This window comes from Poromitra crassiceps (genome assembly GCF_964638095.1).
Source record: "Poromitra crassiceps genome assembly, chromosome: 27".
Classification (NCBI taxonomy): Eukaryota; Metazoa; Chordata; class Actinopteri; order Beryciformes; family Melamphaidae; genus Poromitra; species Poromitra crassiceps.
Window position 1 is genome coordinate 8,422,870 of NC_139650.1, and position 13,651 is coordinate 8,436,520.

Sequence of the window (13,651 nt, forward strand, 5' to 3'; positions counted from 1 at the left end):
CTCTTCTGCAGACAGTTTAATGCTAAAAAGCTAACAGAGGAAGCTAACGTTACAAGCAAAAACAACAAGCTAAGGTCCCTCCATTGACGTTAGTTGGCATCTACTAGTACCTACTGACCCCTGACCCTGTCACATCCTCATACTGCCCCTACTGTCCATGTCAGTATTGCACGTTGCGAACGTGTAGCTTTCATTTCTCAGGATGCGCACGGCCAACGCTCCAAACGGACGGAGGCGCACGCAAAACGCGTAGTTAAAAGCAGGTATATCTCTGCCCTTATGGGGGAGGTAGATGAGAGTCCCAAAAACAAACAAAAAAGGTGCATTAACACAAATGATAAACGGCAACAGAATTCACACAAATGATACAGCACACAGGATGGAGGGCAGAGGTCAGAGGGCAGAGGTCGGCTGGATGGAGATGGAACACTGCAAAATATGAACAAAATGTTAACGCAAAAGATACACACAATGTCACAGGCATCACTGTGTGTAATGACAACACTAAACAACAACAACGCATGACAGAAATCTACAGCAAACGCCCCCCCCCCCCACACACACACAACCTAAATCTACGAGGTTTACACACACACACACACACACACACACACACACACACACACACACACACACACACACACACACACACACACACACACAGCTAGCTTGCATCTTCTGAATGGCAAAATGGTTTGTGAGGTGTTTGGTTGGGGAGCTGGTGGTGGCTGGTCAAATCAAACCATATCACAGCAGCTGTAGCTCAGGAGGTAGAGCGGGTCGTCCACTAATCGCTTTGGATAAAAGAGGTCGGTGGTTCGATCCCCGCCTCCTCCAGTCTGCATGTTGAAGGTACTGAGCCCTAAAATTGCTCTTGATGGCTGTGCCAGCACCCTGCGTGGTAGCTTGCCGCCATCGGTGTCTGTGTGAATGGGCGAATGTACCTACTGATTGTAAAGGAATGAACACAGCTGAAGAAAGTTGTAAAACTCTAAATGGCCGGGTAAGAAAAGGCCAGGGAATGAACCGAGGGACACAAAGTCTGTGTTTAGTAAAGCAGATAAGATAGGATAAATATTCGGGGATTCGTCTAAGAGTGGACATACAGCACATCAGGTCATTGATATTGATATTTTGATGTTTTTCCATGTCTTTTTCAGACTTTTTAAGATACTAATTCATGAATTCATTTGGATCACTACTTAATTATCACAAGCTTTCTTTAGCGGAGGTTTCCGCCTCGGGTTAGCACTGAATCTGGATGTTTGGGGAAACGGAGCTGAGCGCTACAGTAGCTGCTATGTTCTCACACACACATACACACACACACAGATGAATCACACACACATGAATAATTGCGCTCGGTGAAAGAACGGCTCTGCACTTTGCTCTGCACTCTCTGCCTAAAGACATGCAGTTTGATGAATCCACAGGGGCTGCTGCTGCTGATCACAATCATCTATATGCACCAATAGACATGTGCTCGTTATAATTAACAGCCCTGTACTTCAAAGCCTTCTATTACTTAAGCATGTAGAGGAGACGACACAGGCAGGCAGGCAGGCAGGCAGGCAGGCAGGCAGCTCAGGTCAATGGGGAAACTGATGCATGGTTGAGGCCGTTTGAGGGAAAATAAATCTATTGGCTGTTAAGCCTTATGAGACTTCCTGGCTATAGCAGATTCAACCCCCCCATATGGATTAACCATTAAATTATCTTGCTGCCCAGGCTGCTGCCTTAGGGACACAACACAAAGAAAACAGGGACGGGGAGATTTTTCTGTGCCACGAAATTGTAAGGATTGGCCATTCCGGCCCACACAACCCCCCCCTTTAACTCATTTCTCCCAGCACTTCCTGCTAATCTGTCATTGGCTAGAGGCAGTCGGCGAGTCACATCGGGGTTAATAAATGCATGTTAGGACTTAAATCCCCGGGCCTGGTGCGCACAGGGAGAAGTCTGGCAGGGGGTGAGACGGGGGAAATAGTACTGCATAGGCAAGGGGCGAGAGAGGGCGAGAGAGAGAGCATTAAAAGTAGTTTAAAAATGAGTGAGCGAGAGAGAGAGAGAGAGAGAGAGAGAGGGATGACTCAAGAGGCAAAAGAAGTGAAAGTGCAAGAGACAGATAGTAAAATGATGGAGTGGCGAGTAGAGAGACAGAGGAGATAGGATTACAGAGATGGGGGAGAAAGATGTATGAAAGCTATTTTGTAAGCAGGCTGTCTGCATTTCAACAAATGTAGCCCAGCTTTAAATAGAACAGCGGTTTTGCAATTGAAATCAAAACTGTAAGCGCTTATCAGAAAATAGCTCTGCATACCTGGCTGATTTCTCACCGGAAATACAGCACACCCCACAAAACTCAACCTTTTCAAAACATCTGAAAGTGAGTTTAGGACTGAAAATGCTTTATCTAAATGTATTCGACAGCCTTCAAGGCCTTAATGTGAGATGTTATGATTTAAATCCTGGAGATCCTTCTCTTAATTTGTCTTGATCTCTGGTGCTAAACGTTCATTTCTGTGATGGTTCTACACTGTGATGGTTCTACACTGTGATGGTTCTACACTGTGATGGTTCTACACTGTGATGGTTCTACACTGTGATGGTTCTACACTTCACTTCCCCACAGGTCATTTGTTAGTCAAACAGGTGGTTATCATGCTCGACCCAGTTCCTCATGAAACGCATCACTTTCTTTACGCAACCGCTTTCATGAACTGTTGTAGTTATATCGGCAGTAGAACACCCTATTGTGTTATATCGGCAGTAGAATGCCACAAAATTGGACATTTATGTACATGAAACTATCGCAAATTATGGGATGTTTAGCCTTTCAGGGGCCCCTGGGAACCAGGAAGCCAAGGAAGATGACAGAAAAAGTATGAAAGAAAGCGGCAGGGTTGGTTGGAGTGTGGAGTGTGGGGGGGGTTGGGGGGTTAGTTGTTGGGGGGCCATTTTGGGGGTGACCATCAGCCATGCAGCATGCAGTAGAAAAGAGGAAAAGACAGAAACAACAGAGTCCAGCCAGCTCAAGCAAGTTGGTTAGCTGGCCTCCAGTCGCCACTCACTGCCTGCAGTGGAGGAGGAGGAAGCGGCAGTGGCAGGGAGGGGCGGGGCCCCGGCTGAGTTGGTGAGGGAGGAGGAGGAGCTAAGCCCTAGGTGGGTGGGGCTAGAGACAGTTTTGGCGGCGGCGGCGGCGTCATTGTGCTGGCTGACCACGGAGGGCTGGCGCCGCAGGGCGCCGGGCACCGCGGCCTGGCCCGTCTGGAAGGTGTACACCACGTCCATCTGAAGGAGGGACAGCCACCAAACACTGTTAACGCAGCAGGGACTGGGCGAGAGACACCGAGACACACAGAGAGAGAGAGAGAGACACTCAAGACACAGAGACAAGAGAGAGTGGAAGTAGAGGAGCGAAGATGAAGGAAAGGCTTTTGAGAGGAGGAGACGTTTCTAAGATATGAGAGTACTACAGAGTACTGTAGGGTTTGACCCATATATATATATCTATTTGTCTAAGATATGAGAGTACTACAGAGTACTGTAGGGTTTGACCCATATATATATATCTATTTGTCTAAGATATGAGAGTACTACAGAGTACTGTAGGGTTTGACCCATATATATATATCTATTTGTCTAAGATATGAGAGTACTACAGAGTACTGTAGGGTTTGACCCATATATATATATCTATTTGTCTAAGATATGAGAGTACTACAGAGTACTGTAGGGTTTGACCCATATATATATATCTATTTGTCTAAGATATGAGAGTACTAGAGTACTGTAGGGTTTGACCCATATATATATATCTATTTGTCTAAGATATGAGAGTACTACAGAGTACTGTAGGGTTTGACCCATATATATGTATATATATATATATTTGTCTAAGATATGAGAGTACTACAGAGTACTGTAGGGTTTGACCCATATATATATATCTATTTGTCTAAGATATGAGAGTACTAGAGTACTGTAGGGTTTGACCCATATATATGTATATATATATATATTTGTCTAAGATATGAGAGTACTACAGAGTACTGTAGGGTTTGACCCATATATATATATCTATTGTCTAAGATATGAGAGGACTACAGAGTACCGTAGGGTTTGACCCATATATATATTTTTTTTTCTAAGATATGAGAGTACTACAGAGTATTGTAGGGTTTGACCCATATATACATATATCTATTTGTCTAAAATATGAGAGTACAAGGGTTTGACCGATATATATATCTATGGGATATGAGAGTACTAGGGTTTGACTGATTATATATATATACACACATATCTATCTATCTATATATATATATATATATATCCCAGAAAGAAATTAGCTGTATGTATATATATAAATTATATGTATATATATCCATACATATACACACATACAGTATATATATATATACACACACACACACACACACACACACACACACACACACACACACACACACACACACACACACACACACACACACACACACAGTGTGTATATACACACAGACACTGCAAGTATTCAGTGTTACCCCCAGAATTGTAAAAACTTTCCATGGCAACTCAGGATAATATTAATAACTGGAAGGGCAGCCTGAGCGCGCATACCTCCGCCAAGGGCAATAGTCTGGTCAGCTATGGCCAGTCTGGTCAGCTATGGCCAGTCTGGTCAGCTATGGCCAGTCTGGTCAGCTATGGCCAATAGTCCGGTCAGCTATGGCCAGTCTGGTCAGCTATGGCCAATAGTCTGGTCAGCTATGGCCAATAGTCCGGTCAGCTATGGCCAGTCTGGTCAGCTATGGCCAATAGTCTGGTCAGCTATGGCCAATAGTCCGGTCAGCTATGGCCAGTCTGGTCAGCTATGGCCAATAGTCTGGTCAGCTATGGCCAATAGTCCGGTCAGCTATGGCCAGTCTGGTCAGCTATGGCCAATAGTCTGGTCAGCTATGGCCAGTCTGGTCAGCTATGGCCAATAGTCTGGTCAGCTATGGCCAATAGTCCGGTCAGCTATGGCCAGTCTGGTCAGCTATGGCCAATAGTCTGGTCAGCTATGGCCAATAGTCTGGTCAGCTATGGCCAATAGTCTGGTCAGCTATGGCCAATAGTCTGGTCAGCTATGGCCAATAGTCTGGTCAGCTATGGCCAATAGTCTGGTCAGCTATGGCCAATAGTCTGGTCAGCTATGGCCAATAGTCTGGTCAGCTATGGCCAATAGTCTGGTCAGCTATGGCCAATAGTCCGGTCAACTATCATATGCACATTTTTTGAGTCGGATCGGATCTGCTCCAAAATGGAACGGGTTCTTCCTTGGTTCATTCTACAACCAGAGGCAATGAGATATTCGTGCATACTTAAGTGGAGTCCGATTACAATGTCTTATTAGAATTAATTCAGGTTAAGGACTTCCCATAGATAGCCCGGGTAGTACTGATATTTATCCACAATAAATATATTATCGATCAAACCTCATCATATCAGAGGTGGATGACACCAATTGGACCATTTTTAATCAAATGACAATATGGGCAAACAAGATATACGAGTCTAAGGGTACCCAGGCAAAGTGGTAGAGCGAAGAAACTCAGGACTCATGGGCAAGGAGGAGAGGAGAAAGAGAGAGGGCCAGCACAGATCAATGAGGGGGGAGAAGAACGAGACGGGTTTACAAAGAGTGGGGAGACAAGAGGAGAGGAAGAAAGAGTCATTGAGCTGTCATTTGGATAGAGAAGAAACAAAAGTTAGTGAGAGACAAAAAATATAATACAAATCCCTGCAAAGGCTCTGCTTTGATAAAAGCAGCAGGGGGTGAATTGAGGGCGTCCGCCATTGAAAGTTGAAAGCACGAGAGAAAGAGAGAGAGAGAGAGAGAGAGAGAGAGAGAGAGAGAGAGAGAGGGGGGGAATGAGCAAATGAGAAAAGTGGTCAGAGGGAGGAAAAAGTGTCACTTGGAATGACTGATAAAGTTTTGGAAATGAGGAAGTCCTTGTAGCAATTATTCCCCCTCTGTGTTTGACTAGCCAGGCATGCACTGGCACAACACTAGAGCCAACCAGGATTAGAGAGGAGGAGGAGAAGAGAGGAGAGGAGAGAGGAGAGGGGTAGAAAGATAAGGACCTAATTAGCTTGCAGCCTTTCATCTGTCATCCTCCCATCCCAGGCGGACAAGAGACAGATATTGCAGATATTGTAACACAGACAGAGAGAGAGAGGGAGAGGGAGAGAGAGAGGGAGACAGAGAGAGAGAGAGGCAGAGTGAGAGGGAGACAGAGAGAGAGAGGGAGAGACAGAAAGAGAGAGAGACAGAGAGAGAGGGAGACAGAGAGAGACAGAAAGAGAGAGAGAGAGAGAGAGAGAGAGAGAGACACAGAAAGACAGAGACAGAAAGAGAGGGGGAGAGGCAGAGAGCATCCCCACCCTGTCCTTTATACCAGCGGGGAGAGAGGAAGAGGTCAAGTGTTCCAATTATATGTCTTGTCCCGGCACTTCACTCTCATGATGGTTCTATGGTCATAGCAATATTATAAGGACAGTAAGGCCATAAGAGAAGGGACAAAGTAGACTGAAGTTTTCTTCCTGCCGCCTAGTGACTCGGTTTTATGACCAGAACATGGGCGAGGTTTTTCCACTTTGGTGATTGATTCATCTCCGATATAGATGATCTTTGAGAAAAAATAGCACAGTAGCTGTCATTTCAATTAGTTTCCCTGCAATTGAGAAAACTTCAATAATAGCAAAGTAAGTTGCATCAAACTATACCCCCAAAACAGAATACTATTGTCTAAAATTAACATCACAAGATGAAACTGACATAGCATTTCCTGCCCATCAACGGATCGGATGTGAGTATCATTATAAAGAACACAACACGAACGCATTACAAAAGAGGAGAAAGGTGATAGGCAGGATTTGCATATGAGGGAGAATAGATGTTGACGTGCATTAATGCACTGAGACACATTTGCAAGGACAGATGATCAGTTACCAGTTATAAATACACAATAAAGAGAAAATAGAAAGATAGAGTGAGCGTTATAGCAGTTATAAATACACAATAAAGATCAAATAGAAACATAGAGTGAGCGTTATAGCAGTTATAAATACACAATAAAGATCAAATAGAAACATAGAGTGAGCGTTATAGCAGTTATAAATACACAATAAAGATCAAATAGAAACATAGAGTGAGCATTATAGCAGTTATAAATACACAATAAAGATCAAATAGAAACATAGAGTGAGCATTATAGCAGTTATAAATACACAATAAAGATCAAATAGAAACATAGAGTGAGCATTATAGCAGTTATAAATACACAATAAAGATCAAATAGAAACATAGAGTGAGCGTTATAGCAGTTATAAATACACAATAAAGATCAAATAGAAACATAGAGTGAGCATTATAGCAGTTATAAATACACAATAAAGATCAAATAGAAACATAGAGTGAGCGTTATAGCAGTTATAAATACACAATAAAGACAAAATAGGAACATAGAGTGAGCGTTATAGCAGTTATAAATACACAACAAAGACAAAATAGAAACATAATGTCATGTTACAGAGAGAATGAAACAAAGTGCAGCCAGGTAAATACTGTGACAGACATCAAGAGGGTAGCTGGTAGAGGATAGTAGTAAGCTAGCTAGCTAGCTAGCTAGGTAGCTTTACAGATGCTGCCAGGAAGAGAGGGGAAGGACAGCATACAGGGTGTGTCAAAAGTCTGGAATTATCTAATTATATGGATAACAGTAATGCCACAGCAAGAAAGAAAGAAAGAAAGAAAGAGTAAGACCATAGCTGCCACTCGCTCCAATTATTTGGAGGAGTGTATAAGTGTAAAAATGTATTAGAGTGTAAATAATACATTTGTAAAAGCAAGTGTAAAAGCGTAAAAATGGTGTGTCCAGTTTGTGCTATTGTGTAGTTTGTAAAGAATTACTCAATTCAGGTTAATGGCCCATAGATAGCCAGTGTAGTACTGATCAATTCTACAATAAATGTGTAATCAATCATACTTATATATACATCAAACATATCCATAATGTTAGAGGTGGAAGACCCTAACTGGAAAGAATCAGATTTTTAATACCATGACAATATCAGCCCCATTTACAGACGCACGACTCTTTTGGATAGTCTTTCAGTTGGCAGGTTCCCCCCGACTTCTCAGACAGCAGCACTATAATATGAACAACCAGAGCTCTCAGACTGTCAAAGCCTAGAGCAGGAAATGTGAAGAGGACATCGAAAAAAAGAAGATATTAGTTTATGAGGGAAAGATAGTTTATGAGGAAAGACGAAGTAAAAGTCCTTTTTCGCCACCGCCGGCGGGGAAATGGCCGACCTCGCTAACCCGTCGTGTATGCGCCGAGACGTCATGTGATCAAAAGTGCTCCCAAGACGACGACATGCGCCACATCCACTCGTCAGCCCACTCTGCTGCGAGGGGGAGGAGGCGGAGCTTCAGCCCACTCTTCGAGGGGGAGGCGGAGCTGCCGTGTCAGCTGGGTGTTACTGTAGGTAGGTGTTGGTGCCCAGGCTAATGAAGCCCATAGGGACATAACGGGACTGCCTGTGGACATGCTAACACTCACTCGGTGCCGGATACGTCTCGTGGGCGGAAAGTTAAGTTAGGCTAACACACACCAATATGCATACAGACACCTGCACGCACCCGTGCGCACACGCACACGCACACACACACACACACACAGACACACACACACACACACACACACACACACACACACACACACTTCCCAAAGCCCGAAACTGTGCAATGAGTCATTGGAGAATGGGCTGTTTTTGAAGGTGGACATAAAAGGTGTGCCACGAGGGGCAACCACTAACCGCCCACACCGTCAACGCAACACACCGACTGACACATCCCTACGCAAGTGAGGCACTGTGTAAAAAATAAATAAAATAAAAAATAAATAAAGAGAAAGAAGAAAAATCATTTCTCTGTTTTAATATCCCTGGCTGCTGCTGCTGCTGTAGGATTGTAGCAGCCTTCTGCATGGCCTGTATTGAATATCGCCGCTTTCTCATTTACCTCGAAAGAGAGACAATCGCTGTGTAATCTCTCAGTAGCCGTGTCGGCCGCGCCGCGCGGTGTCTCTGCTTTCACTTTGTTATTTAATTCCCCACAACAAACCACAGAATGAACACACAACGTGAGTGGAGACGTGGAGGTGTGTGCTTGTGTGTGGGAGCACAATCCGTCCCACGGAATGCACAATGCAATAGGCTACTTCTGCAATGACAATGCAGTTCAGTTTGTGTATTAGCAGGAGTTGTCTTTCAGAGTACAACTGCCCGTTACTTCCAGTGCATCAGCTCCATGCAGACTCTTTCCCTAAAAGAAACGTGACAAGTGAAGTTACAGGGAAAAGACAAGCAACAAAATGGCCATTTTAATTTTGGTCAGAAGAAATATTGCTCCGCTCCATATTTCCTACAAAAGAAAATGCTCGAGAGTCAGTTAGGATGAGAGAGTTTGCTCACAGTGAGAAATTGGTAATTCATGCAAATTCCACAAATCCCCACAGCATTTGTGAGAACGTGTAATTTGTTTTCCACGTGAAATGGTCAGATTAACAAAGCTGATATAATTTTTGACAAATTAATGCATATCCCCCCCCCCCCCCCCCCCCACACACCCACACAAAATGGTCCAATCCAAGTACACGCATCAACAAACTGTGTGTGTCTTGGTCTTCTACTACGGCAAACAACATTTGACGTCATGCATTATTCCATTTCTCCCAAAAGCTCTGTAGTTCACATGACAAGACAGGTCTTCTAGGGCCCTTTCACAATATAAGCCAGGTGATTTCCACCACATTGAGTGACAGTTTAAACACAGCGGTGAGGCGAGGTGCCCAGGCTGTACCTGGGTCTGGATGCGGTTGAGGCCTCTGAACCAGAGGATCTGGCCTCTCCTCAGCTCCATCTCGGCATGGTCGATCTCATCGGCTCCATCGGTCAGCTCCTCCTCTTTGATCTCCTCCTTGGTGGTGCCGTGGCCCGCCTCCTTCAGGAACTTCAAATGGTGGGTGGGGACGCTTGTGATCAGCTGAGGTGCACACACACACACACACACACACAGATACACAGACACAAGTGTGAGTTATTCTAACTAGAAACATTGCGTGCTACACTACACGGCTGCCTTATTATAGTAGTGAGATTAGAACAACATTGTTAGCATAGTGCTCTGCTACTTTGCATTCATGTTAACAAATGCACTTTATTTTAGAATTACGACTTTGACAGTAGGATTTTGCATTTTAAATTCAGCGTTAAAGGAACACTCCGCCCATTTTCAACCAGCTTTGTATCATTAGAACATCAGTAGTATATCAGAAAACTGTAAACGGTTTTGAAGTCTGTCATTTAATTTGACAGTTATTGAGTGTTAAAGTGTGGACCAGTGACATCACTGGTCCACACTAACTCAAATGAATAACTCATTAACTCAAATCAACTCTCAATAACTGTCAAACTAGATGAATGATGAATAGTTTGACAGTTATTGAGAGTTGATTTGAGTTAATGAGTTATTTATTTGAGTTAGTGTGGACCAGTGATGTCACTGGTCCACACTTTAACACTCAATAACTGTCAAATTAAATGACAGACTTCAAAACCGTTTACAGTATTCTGATATACTACTGATGTTCTAATGATACAAAGCTGGTTGAAAATGGGCAGAGTGTTCCTTTAAGGTCTTTGCACACACAGTCCGATTGCTTTCGTATACGTTTTTTTTTATCCGACATCTGAAAACACAGACGGGTCCCAGCTCGCAAAATTTCATTGACTGATGCGATAAACGCAGAAAATCAAACCTGTTCCGAAAACTTTAATGACGAACGAACGTTTCGGAGTCAGTGTGTAAACGTGAGCGACACAACATGCGGTCGTATTTATTTTTAAACGTGCGACAATTTCGTCTGAAAAATCCGGACATGGTGTGCAAAAGCTTTTCGGGTTAGGGTTCATTTAGTCTCAACGCCAGACTCATGAGGGTTGTTACGCTGATACACTACGTTACTGCATGCTGCAGAGCTCTCTCTGGGTCTGATACACTACGTTACTGCATGCTGCAGATCTCTCTCTGGGTCTGATACACTACGTTACTGCATGCTGCAGATCTCTCTCTGGGTCTGATACACTACGTTACTGCATGCTGCAGAGCTCTCTCTGGGTCTGATACACTACGTTACTGCATGCTGCAGATCTCTCTCTGGGTCTGATACACTACGTTACTGCATGCTGCAGAGCTCTCTCTGGGTCTGATACACTACGTTACTGCATGCTGCAGAGCTCTCTCTCTGGGTCTGATACACTACGTTACTGCATGCTGCAGATCTCTCTCTGGGTCTGATACACTATGTTACTGCATGCTGCAGAGCTCTCTCTGGGTCTGATACACTACGTTACTGCATGCTGCAGAGCTCTCTCTGGGTCTGGGACGCTTCCCCTCAGCCAGCTGGGGTCGGAAGTGAACCGTTCACTTGGCCAGAGATTGGCCAGTGGTGGATTGAGTCTTCACCAATCAGTAATGAGAAGTGCAGCCCATTTTTCGAACTGCTCTCTCATTGGTGCTACGACCCGTCACTCATACAATTTCACCCCCCTAGACGCGCCCTGAAACCCCAGCAGTGGCTGTGAAGTGGCACAGACATTTTAAAGTCCTGTACCCCCTCATACAGTCAACCTCCTGCTGTGTACCCGCCTCTACCTTCAGGGTACTGCCTTTCTTTTGCGTACCCCCCAACCTACCTGCAAGTATCCCTGGGGGTACACGTACCCCCCTCTGGGAATAAGTGCACTACTAGAGGATTCTAGAGCTGATTTCTGACAGGTTGCTGCTCCACCCTGACAATCGGAGGAGAAGGCCCTCCATGCTGTATCTACCACCTGACACTGGAGCAGTTTGATCAGAGAGGATGGCACCTGGCTCCTTCTACCCTTGATGTTCACATCTCTTGCTTTCTATATTTCTCTTACCTGTGTCTAATCCCCTCATCTCTTCTCTCCTACGCTCTCTCCATGACAAGACGTGGCCCATTGTTTCTTAAACAAATCTGTTCTCTCGTTTTCTGCCAGCGTCTTGCTTTGTCTGTCTCTGTTGCATCCTCTTTTCTCTCTCTTCTCTCTCTATCTCTATGTGCCCTTAAGGTGAACCCACCATGCTGTGTATGACAGAGAACTTCTCCGGAAGAAAGTGACTGCCTTCTAAGCGTGTGTGTGTGTGTGTGTGTGCATGATTTTATGATCATGATGTTTGTACGGTATGTATAGTTTGTGTGTGTGTGTGTGTGTGTATTCGCACAGGGACTGGCATGGTGGGTTCGCTCTCCCTGAGGACATTGGTAAACGGGAGTTGCATTGCTTTCATGTGCAGAGCTCATTACCACGGCGACGGTTGTGACGGTAACGCAGCAGCACGTATGTGACAGGCAACAGTTTGCTGCCACCTACCTGAACACACGCTGCTTATTCCCTCACCAGACTCTTCTTAGGTCTGACTTTTATTCTTTAGTCTGGAAAAGCCGGCCCTGCTCTCATATCTCACATCTTCAATCTGTGCTTTGTTTTCTCTTGTTTTGAGTCACATTTTTGTCTCCTTTTGTTTTGTATGTAAATCATTGTGTACTTTGTTGTTTAATTGGATGTGCATAGAGCTGTGTGTGTTCCCTTTCTGATTGATTGATTGATTGAATTTATTATGGATAAAAAGACAGCCAAATACAAAGGGATGTACATGCAAAAGTGCGGACACTTATTTCCAACATGGTCTCTGGTCTTAACACATTCACTGCCAGCCGTTTTTTCAATACTGTAGGTAGGTTCTGCCAAGTTTTTTTTTTTGAGGATTCTGGCTCATCTTTCAAGAGCCGAGGATTCTTTTCTGCTAAGATTTTGTGAACACAAATTATCTCAAAAGAACTAATAGAATGTGTGCTTTCTCTGTCTAAAAGAGTTAGTTTGTAGAGTTAGTAGTTATGTAGGCATTAGCAGTAGAATACAGCATGGTTTCAGCGTCTGAAAATTTATGCTGAGATAAATGGCTTTTTGTGAAATTCGATAGAACAGTCACTTTAACCATTTATTTTTGGCGTAAGACGTCAGACATCTAAACAATAGTTTTGAACAGTAATTTCCTCCATAGCAGCAGGAAACCCCCCTCTCCTTCAAACTCCTCCCTCCGTGTGTGTTCTCCTCTCTCCGTGGCTGCAGCGGTACAAGCGAGGCTCTGCCTGTCTGTGCTGCCTGGCTGCTGGCGGCTGCTCTTTGGGCGAGTCTGCATGAGTCGTTTAGGTTGTGAGCTCAGCTGGAATGAAGCTGCGTGCGATTGTGGGCTTTCTGCCGGTGTTTCAAAGTGTGTTGCACGCATAATCTATTATGCAAATTTGCAATCCCCCACCACCAGCTCCCAGCGCGATAATGCGCGAAAGCGAAAGCGTTTTCGCCAATCCATTTTACAGTATGAGAATGGTTTCCTCGCGCGTTCCCCTGCAGTTTTGGCTCAGCTTTTTCTAGTCTGGAGAGCACTGTCGCCACTTAGTGGGTCGGTGGAATGGGTTGTACACGTTCGGTGGCTCCCATATTTTTATAGGAGACG

General features: G+C 44.4%; 1 protein-coding gene across 1 annotated transcript in view; it reads right to left on the minus strand.

Annotated features, from left to right (window-relative positions):
• Positions 1-13,651, minus strand: part of LOC310798995 (plasma membrane calcium-transporting ATPase 1-like) — a gene marked incomplete at its 5' end in the record, with an annotated part of 104,812 nt that overhangs the window by 2,447 nt on the left and 88,714 nt on the right. Inside the window, one exon of the mRNA XM_083661563.1 lies at positions 9,911-10,093. Coding sequence (XP_083517689.1) covers positions 9,911-10,093 — 183 coding nt within the window. The remainder of the gene's footprint in view (positions 1-9,910; positions 10,094-13,651) is intronic.